The sequence below is a fragment of the Aplysia californica genome, unplaced genomic scaffold (genome assembly GCF_000002075.1).
Source record: "Aplysia californica isolate F4 #8 unplaced genomic scaffold, AplCal3.0 scaffold00097, whole genome shotgun sequence".
NCBI classification, from domain to species: Eukaryota; Metazoa; Mollusca; class Gastropoda; order Aplysiida; family Aplysiidae; genus Aplysia; species Aplysia californica.
In genome coordinates, this window is record NW_004797367.1 from 766122 (window position 1) to 776322 (window position 10201).

Here is a 10201-nt window from a genome sequence, read left to right on the forward strand (position 1 = left end):
TTCCCCCCCCCCCCCCCCCTCCCCACCCCTCCCTCTTTGACCTGGCCGCTACGCAAAGAGTGAACGTTGATGGTTGGCGGATGCTCTGGTGTGGTTTGCTGGTTTTCTTTCTAACATCGAAAGTCCTTATCTCTCCTTCTTCTCAATTATGTGTGTTACTCTCTTGTTACACCTCTAATCTTTGGACTCTATATGATTTGTTGCCTGTGCCGTAAAACGCTTACTAAAGTACAACACGCTTAGGGTGAACAATAAGTAGGTTTCTCTTCGCTATGACATAAATCTAATTATTGTTCCTGTACTTACCACTTCAGTTTGGGTTGCACGTTCAAGTTCAGAAGCCAGAGGAATTTATCTTCCGAATTTGTTCGGCCCAAGATGTAGTTTAGAGAAGCCCATATTTTCTTATCCTTAGTAATTGATTTATAGTGGTGTCACCCTCTTTGTGTGAAAGGAGATCAGGCATCTGGGAATAATCTGTTCAGGCGGGAAAAGAAGCCCCAGACAATTTCGATTTCCGGTTAGTTACGTCACGGGCGAACCAGACAAAATTAATTTGTTTGGTTTGAACAAGATTACCCCCTAGTGCTTTGCCAGTTTTGTTTCGTTTCTTCAAGGTTTCGTTTCAACCCCCAGTCTAGAATGGCCGTAAGTAGTACGCCATAGACTTATGCTCCTAGAAAGCGTACTGTCATGGCGGCCACTGCTTTTGCTGTCTATGCGGATTTTGCTGAGAAACATGTTGTGCACTATGGTCCGGACTATATTAGCCCAAGGGAAAGTAATTGGATAGTTGGTGGGAGCGCTGGTGGGATTTTCCCCCATCTTCCCTATCAAACATCTGCTGTTATTGTCTCCCCTCCCTTTTTGTGTTGATTACTCCTTCAATGTAACCCTTGTAAGCTTCGGCACATATGTGACCTACTTGTGTTGCAAGTGCCTTAAAACTCTTACTAAAACTAGAACTAAATCTAAGGAAAGCCAATACACCAGTCTCGCTGTAATCAATCAAGTACACCCGACACTTTACCCCCTGCCCCTCATTTAGCCCAAAAGAATCCAATGATGCGCTTTAACGACCGGAAAGACGTAAGGGAACACGACCTAGGTTATCACCATTCACGTCTAAGAAGTACACAGACATCGGAACAACCTTTTCTACGTTTAGAGTGAATTAAAAATTTGAAGACAACAAATAGGGGCGCATGAGTACAATTTCAAACGTCTGCAATGATCAAGGGCGCCAATGGTCGATCCTACTTAACTTCTGTTTTACTTTTACCTTGCTCTATATGACGGTTATCGTGTTGATGTAATCAATCAAGTGCACCCGGCACGTTTCCCCTTGCCCCTCATTTAGCCAAAAAGAATCCAATGATGCGCTTTATAACGACCGGAAAGACGTTAGGGGACACGACCTAGGTTTACACCATTCACGTCTAAGAAGTACACGGACATCGGAACGATCTCTTCTACGTTTAGAGTGACTTTAAAATTTGAAGACAATAAATAGGAGGGGCGTGTGAGTACGAGTTTAAACGTCTGCAATTTCCAAGGGCGCCAATGGTCGGTCCTACTTATTTTCCTGTACTCTGTTGCTTCTCTACTTCTGTTTTACTTTTACCTTGCTCTACATGACCGTTATCGTGGTGATGTGTAGTATATCTTCAAGCGAACTGAAACAGAACTGTTTTCGGATGTGTGTGTGTGTTTGTAAGCGTGTGTGTGCATGTGTGGGTGTGGGTGTGTGTGTATGTGTGTGTGTGTGTGTGTGTGTGTGTGTGTGTGTGTGTGTGTGTGCGTGTGTGTGTGCGTGCGTGTATGTATGCTATTGTGTTTTGATGTGTGCGTGCTCGTGAAAGGCGTCTGAAAAAAGTGAAAGTGAGGGAGAGATACAGACAGAGAGGAAGAGAAAAACAGAGATAGGTAGACAGACAGACAGGCAGACAGACAGACAGACAGGCAGACAGACAGACAGACAGACAGACAGACAGACAGACAGAGAGACAGACAGACAGACAGACAGAGAAATAGAGATATAGAGAGGGAAAGATGTAGAGAGAGAGAGATAGAGAAAGAGAGTGAGGGGGATTAAGTCATGGTAATATTTGAGCGTTTCAACAAATAGCAGATCAAGAGTGGGCGTTTTCGAAGAATATGAAATTGTTCAAAGAAGGTCAGAAATATTGGTAGTTTGTGTGTAAAGATTGGCAAATACAGCACTCTCTTCCGTTTGTTTCTCTAGAGATAAAAGTTGTGTTTCTTTCTTGTTTTGTTTTTTCGACATAGCAGCTTTTCTTTTATAGCATAGAAGCAAAAAGAACCTGAATGGGAGCGGAAAAAAGCGATAGCATTAAGAAATAAAATGACATGTCATATCAATTTTTCTATTTTCAATCAATAGCAGACAGGCAAAAAAAATTCTCCTTTGAAAGTTTTCCAGCACAAAGCACAAACACACCGGACCAGTGACGTTGTGCAGATTCTACCTCTTCTGTTCCCCTTGCCTGCCGATGTTTGCAGCTTTCAGCCATAAACATTCGCCCCTTTAGGAACCACAGACAAAGATGCTGACAGCGAGACAAGTCCGCCGAGTGACTTTTACATCAGATCTATTCTGTTTGTGTCGGATCACAGAACTCAGGGATAAAGATCAATAGCTTAAGCTCTCTGTCTTCATCCCTGTAGTGGCGAACGTACACTTTTCTCTCACTTTTCGCCAAAGTATCTCCACAAATCGGGGGTGGTGGGAAGGTGCTCTGGGGTGGTTTGCTTCTTCTTTTCTATCAAGCATTAGCCATTCTTATCATGGATGGTTGGGGGTTGCTCTGGTATAGTTTGCTCCTCCGCTTTTATCGAACATCTAGCGTCATCATCCCTGCTCCTTCTTTTCTTTATATGCTACTACATAGTAACACTTCTGAGCATCGGTACTACTAATATTACTAACTTTTGGTGCAAATGCCTTGAAACTTTATAAAGCCAAAACAAATCCCTTTCTCCCTGCCTTCGTTTCTTTGTATGTTATTTTCTTGCAGTACCATCTTTATTCTTTGTCAGTTTTATTATCTGTTTGGCAGGTGCTCTGGCGGAGTTTGATTCATCTTCCCTGTCAATCACATATCGTCCATATGTCCCCTGTCTGTGCTCTTTGTTTTTTAATCTGTAGAAGTAACACCTCTAATATTCTGCACTTGTGTGATCTATTTGTGTTGCAAGTACCATATAAGGCTTCCTAAAACTAAAACTAAACGCACCAAATCGTTCAGTGTTCTGTAGGTCGTTAAAAGGTGCCATCGATAAGTGGAAGAATTTGCGATTTATTCAGGCCCACGCTGTTCATATTTTGGTTCGTCGATAATTCTGATCCAATTTCCAGCCTGTCCGTATCATGTAGATCCAACTGGTCGAGTACATGTGCATACCTACTCATGCAGTTAGGCAATAACAGAGATGAAAGAGGAGGATGAAAGAGGTTTGCATGTAGAGTGGCCTTTATTGAGTTACGTCACATAAAGCGGTTTGTAGTTTGAAAAAGCAAAATACTTTGACTGGAGAAACAAGATGTTTGTTTTTGTTTGCTTGTCAATCTTTTGGCAAGCCATCAAAAGATGTGCAAAGATTTTGATGTGATAAAGTGGACCTCCACCACCTTCCACCCCACATACACAAAACATCTTTCTCATTACCCCCGTCCTCTCCGCTGTCTCACCCTCTCTCTCTCTCTCTCTCTCTCTCTCTCTCTCTCTCTCTCTCTCTCTCTCTCTCTCTCTCTCTCTCTCTCTCTCTTTGTGTCTTAACATAATAATACTAATAATATAATCAACATACTGTCTTTCTGCAGTCAGTAAACAAGGATAGTTGGAGAGTATCACTAGAAGGTCTTAATTTTCAAAACCCCCATTTTTTCCTTTTTATTTTTTTTTATTTCTGTATGTCAGCCAGTTTATGTTGTATCCCTGCACAGCACGACGGTGATTTTGTATATTCTTCTCTCTTTCTTCAAGTAAGTGGTTGGGGGTGCTGTTCTGTGGTTTGCTCCTTTTCCCCTGTCAAACATATATCGCCCTTATCTCTGCGCTTTTTTTATGTGTGTGTTTGTTACTCTCTCGTAACACATCGAGTCTTCGGCACATATATGACCTAAAATAGTATTGCAAATGCCGTAACTTACTTACTTACTTTACTCTATCCGTCCTCTTGTACCTCATTGCGTCGAGGGAAGAAAGAGTCTCTTTCAAGTTGGATAGCGCGCTCATATGACCTTAGCAGTTGCGAGCGCCGTAAAACGCTATACTACTACTACAGCAAGTTGGATAGCCCGGATGGGGGGAATGTCGTATGTTTTCAGGGAATCCTTCACAACCTCATCCAGGACTTCTTTGGTCTTCTTCTTGCCTTGTACCCTAATAAAAAAAAATTTATTACGCTTTACTGGAAAGCTGGTTAGATGCCATACGTGTCAGATGACCAAACCACCCGACTGTAGAACGCTTACAAAAACAAATAAAAAACGTCTCTCTTCAAACAATCAAGCCGTCGGATAACGTAATTTTTAGGTGTAGACAGCTTATTGCCCGCTTAATCCTGACCAGTCGTAACCTGTTTATTGTCACATGTTATCCTGGTGATGGGTTGAAGCTTAGCAAGTCTTATATCTGCTCTTTTCTGACACTGAACAGATGAGAGAAATAGTTAGGAGCTTTCACGTCAGCGGTCTTTGTTGCTTGTGCTTTCCTCTTCAATAGATGGACAGATTGGAAGGCTGTCTGTCAATGTCGACATGAGAGTAGATTTCATAACGGATTCGATTCTATACTAATGGGGAGACTTATGCATGAATTTCTACCTTTTAGCTAGTGGTTGGCAGGTGCTGTGATGTAGTTTGTTCTTTCTTTTCAATCGAATATCTTTTGTCTCTATCTCTTTTTCTTTTCTTTGTATGTGACTCTCAGGTAACACCCCTCTAGTGCTCGGCATTCATTTGAACTCTTTGTGTTGCAAAAGCCGTAACACCGCTTGGTTAACTCAGTTTGTATCGTGCTGCAACACGGAGCGAATCCCAGAGGGCATTCTTGAACTTGGGACATTTTATGGAACTTTCAAGGCTCTCAACCAATTTGTCTCAGTACCGGTACTTGTGGAGACGGGCGTTAAATTTGGAGGTCTGGCCTCTTAAATAACCTAATAGTCTTGATAGGGATGTTAAACTTACACACTCACATTTCACTTACTTATTGTGGTTAGGCTACGGGACCCATAATCGCGAGATTGCGGGTTTAGCGGTTTGAGCCTCAACTCGGTCCGAAGTTATGTCCTTGGGAAAGGCACTTTACACGAATTTCTCTTTTGACTCGGTCCTTTTGGAGGTCCCGCTTCTTAAATAATTTAACGGTGAAGACAGGAGCGTTAAATTGTACACCTTTTAATTTTCATTTAGTTGTTCGAATACCGTAAAACTCTTACCATTTTGTAAAACCCTAACCTACGTCGTCCGTCGTCCACAGCCGGTTTCTGGGGAGACATCGCCTTGTCGGACGAGGAGTACCGCAGCGCCAGGAAGATGATGATGTCCCGGCGCGCCAACAGCTCAGACGCCGACGGTCTGTTTGAGATACAGGTGGAAGACCCAGGGATACACAGGTACGTCTCTCTGGATGGACAGCTCTCCACCTCTGGGGGGTCGGCGCGGCGCTTTTCCCTTTTGTCAACCCGCAGCCACCTCCCGAATCGTCAGCCACCTCCCAACCTTTGACACGGGTCAAACTTCCATCTAATTATAGGTAGTTAAATCTACCGGAACATGTATTAGGCAAAGTGATGTGCAATGATAGTGGCAATAGAGAGATTGTTTTGGTCTCTCTTTACTCATCTGCACCACACGAATTTAATTGATGTTTTTCCCTGGACTCTGCCTTTACTAAAGTCTCGAATCTAGATCTAGTTGCAATCTAGTTGCAGGTTGCAGATGTAATAAATTGCCGACAGAGAGAGAGAGAGAGAGAGAGAGAGAGAGAGAGAGAGAGAGAGAGAGAGAGAGAGAGAGAGAGAGAGAAAGAGAGAGAGAGAGAGAGTGAAGGGGGAGGAGTAGATATTGCGAGAACTTCCGGGCAAAACAAAATGGCGACCCGCGTAGTTCAGCTCGATTCGAAAAGTGATAGAGCCATAGCATCTTTGTAGACGATCAAATTAGCTTACTTGTGTGCTATAACGTCATTTTTTTCTTTGCTTTTGTCAATTTGATCTTCCACACCGATAGAAAGTATTTCGAAATTAGGAAAAACAGGTCTTGTTTCACACTGGGTGAGAATAACCAACGCTGGCAAGTCTCACCCGGGGTGAGAGGTCAATCGTAGGGTTTTTATTCTCACCCCGGGTGAGGATAGCCACTTCCTTACTAAAATGATTAGGTGATTAAACTTGATCTCTTATTGACAATATAAAAGTCAATTTAAGCTTCATTTCGTTAGAAAAAAATGTGTAAGGTTTGCTAACTTCTTAGACTTTGTGATAAACAACACTTTTAACAAAACGAATCCTGGCCTTACAAGAGTAGGCTTTTGTAATCTCGAAGGTTTAAAAGTAGAAGTAGAAGAGTCTACTACTAGAATTTAGAGTCTAGTCCAATTTATCTCTTGAATGTACTGGATAACAGAAATCTGCAACCTGCCACTAGATTACAACTCTAGATCTAGATCTAGATTCGAGATTTTAGTAAAGGCAGAGTCCAGGGAAAAATTTCAAGAAATTCTCGTGGTGATGAGTAAAGAGAGACCAAACAATCTCAATAAATGATATATCGCGACTATCACGGCACATCACTTCACCTATACATGATCCGGTAACTACCTATAAATAGATGGAAGTTTGACCTGTGTCAAAGGTTGGGAGGTGGCTGACGATTCGGGAGGTGGCTGTGGGTTGACGAAAGGGAAAAGCGCGTCGGCGCGGGGGGGGGTTACTGTCCTTTTTTTTAAATGTGTTTTGTTTTGCATGTCTACCTGTGAGGGCACTTTTGGTGCATGGAAGTGGAGCCAAATTGGAAATGAAATAGTAATTAATCCACACACAGGAGAAAGAGGTTAAAACAGCACCTGGGTATGGATGTCTGGTGCCTCTTTGAATAAATTATTAATAGCCAAGGTCGAGGTCAAGGGTAGTTTTAGAGGGTTTATCTATGAGGTCTTCTATCTTCATTATTCATCTTTTGTTTTTGTCTATCTGTGTGAACATTTGGAGGGTTCCTCTCGTAGGAGGTTGTAATTAGTTAGTATCCCTCTTTTGTTCCTGTGTATCTGTATAGGTGGTTTGATGGATTCTTTACTAGGGTACGGAGGTGAAAGGATAATGTATATAGGCTAAAATAGCACAATGCTTGCTGCATTGAAACGATATATTTGACGTTTTTATTATCGATAATTCAGAAGATATTATCCTTTTCAACTAATTCTACCATGTTTTGTTGGCTTTTTCTTGAAATATGTTTTCTATCCTGGAATTGATCCGTTGGCGAATTGCTGGAAGGCGCTACTGAAAGGTCATGCTAATTTTCCATAACTCTGTGTATATCGTCTTCTTTCACAGCTCGGAATGTTATTATTTTAATTTGCGTCTTTTTTACTTACTCAAACCTACGAGCGTAGCTCCTAAATTATCTAAATTATTGCGCTGATGGGGGGGCTAAAAAACACCTATATTTTTGGTAATTTCTTACTCATACAAATTCTCCTTGTCTGCAGCCGGTACCACTACAAAAGTGTGGCCGAGAGGAAACGGCAGATCGTAGCTGACCGGAAGTACCTGAGGAAAGTCATCAAGGAAAAGCTGGCGGCTTTGAGGGAGCCCTGTGAAGACAGGTCAGTGACATCTTTAGGATAATTATAGGGTTCTATAGAGATTCAGGTGAAGAGAACAGGGGGAAAATGGGGCTTTGTCACAAACTGAAAAGCATGAGGGTATCTATTTTGAATGCTTGTTGACTCATAACTGTATTTTAAAATTGACACTCTCACGATTTCCAGTTAGTTACAATGCCCGTGCTATTCTCGTGTTATCACACACTAGAACACTAGAAATCGTGAGAAAATCATTTCCAAAGCTTGCAGTTGAAGACTCATAACTTCATTACTTTTGAACTGATGGTTTATTGTTATTGTGATCTGTATGGAATGTCAACTAATCAACCATCAGCTATCAACCCTCAGTTGAACAGAAGTGCAATTATTAGTTGACAAGCTCTTGAAATTGATAGTTCCAGTTTGTGATAACGCCCGTTTGTCTTTCGAGTCTCTCATATGTTGGCTTAACTTTTACAGTACTATATGAGGATAACAACGATTCACACTCATTAGCATATTATATATCATTAACACGTTACATTCCTTTAAGACGATCTTTTACATTGTCCATAACTCACCGGCAACACAGTGCGTCAACTGTCGTAGTGCACTACTAGGTTTTGACGTCGGTTTCATATTTTGCTTGCCACAGACATGTTTCTGCATTTTTGGGTTGTATTTTGTTGGGTTTTTTTGGTATTTATTTTTGTTTTGTTTTGTTTTGGGGTTGGTTATTTTTGGTTGCGGCTTTTTTTGTTTTTTTGTTGTTTGCTTGGTGGTTTTTTTTTTTGCTTTAAAGATGATGTCGAGTTGACTTCCAAGCTTTTCCTGTATTCATACCTCGCTCAGATTCGATCGTTGGTTTTTTTCTTCTTTTTTTGTCATTGTTAACAATGCCCTTGCTGTGTTAAAGGTTGGGTCCGACGTCACTTTAGAAACATGCACATTAGATTCGAAGAAACAGGAAAGTCAAACGAGAGTATTACGCCTTCTTGGTCTCATATGTGATGTCATTGTTTGGCCTTAAGTTTTTGCTGTAGAGGAAAAGAGCTCGATTCCTGCCTGGGAAAGCAATGTGAAAATGTAAGTCATTCACGATTAAGTACCCGCTGTGCCTATGGGAGGTGTAAAATAATCAGGCTACGTTTTTTTAGAAGTCGATTTTTTTTCAAAGCCTACTCGGTGACTTGCTCCGACCTTTGAGTGAGGAGACTTCAGAAAGTTAACTACATTGTACACCAGACAGCAAACAGACAGCGGCGAGCTTCCCTCGATCTGTAACCTTTCCTGGGTCGGAATGAGTCCGCTTGAGTTTTTTCCCGCCGTTTGCTCGGACAGACAGGTCGATGTCAGTCAGGCTCCGCTGCTTGGCGCCATCCATCGACCCGCACCTCGTGACACTTCAGCTCGAGTCACGTGACTCCCACCCAGACTTGAGCTCACCCCACTAGGGTGACGCAATCTTTATGTGGTGATCTCACCAGACAGCCTTTTGACGACTCAGCGTTTTAGATAATGAACGTCTCGCTGAACCGCTCAACAAATTGCTTGTTATTTTCCAGCTGTCTTAACTTGTCCTAAACAGCGTTACGTTTTTGTTTGTTTCAGTGGCGTCTGAATTATTTTTCCGTGAGTGTTTTGGGGGGTAGAGGTCAATCCATATCAAAGCCCACTAATAGCATGCTGTTCTGAACATAGGACAATACAGAAATAAAGAGAAGAAATCGAAATGCTCTTGAATGCGTATTCGTTTTGCTTACTGGAATTTAGAAATAGGGGCATAAAATGTAGAGAGTGGATTTGAAGATTGAAAAGAATATTGTAACCAAATAAGATAGACTAGACAGAATCAGAAGACGTAAATAAGTGAATAAGACAGTAGCGACTGATGGCATAAAAAATCCCAAGGCGACGTCGAATGTTGTAGTTGTCGAAAACTATAATTTGGCCAAAATTACTTCATCGACAGCCATGACGACTGAAATGGGTGAACAAAGAAAGACCAGACAGATAAAAGCGTTTTTTAATGCAAACATATTGTGTGTTTACATCGACACAATCTAGATGAGTTTGGAGGTGGGCTTCGTCTCCGTCTAACTGAGCCATCGCGGGCTGAGAGGAATGAAACGTCTCTGCAGGAAGACCGAGCGAGATACTCGATACAATTCTTCCCCACACGCACGGGAATGGAACTCATTTTCTGGGCGGCGCGACACGAAGCTGCTAACCACTGTACCAAAATACGCTGGAAGTTCAAAACTAAGCCAACAACAATAACAAGGTCGCTATGACGAAAACATTTGAGACAACGAAAACAGACTTGTCATTTTTTAAATTAAATTGTAGATACGGATTTTTACAAC

General features: G+C 41.8%; 1 protein-coding gene across 1 annotated transcript in view; it reads left to right on the forward strand.

The window, feature by feature from the left end:
• The window catches only part of LOC101855633 (tolloid-like protein 1), a gene marked incomplete in the record, with an annotated part of 127460 nt that overhangs the window by 63048 nt on the left and 54211 nt on the right, over positions 1–10201 (forward strand). The window contains 2 exon segments of the mRNA XM_013080728.2: positions 5508–5643; positions 7740–7856. Of these exon segments, the coding sequence (XP_012936182.1) occupies positions 5508–5643; positions 7740–7856 (253 nt within the window).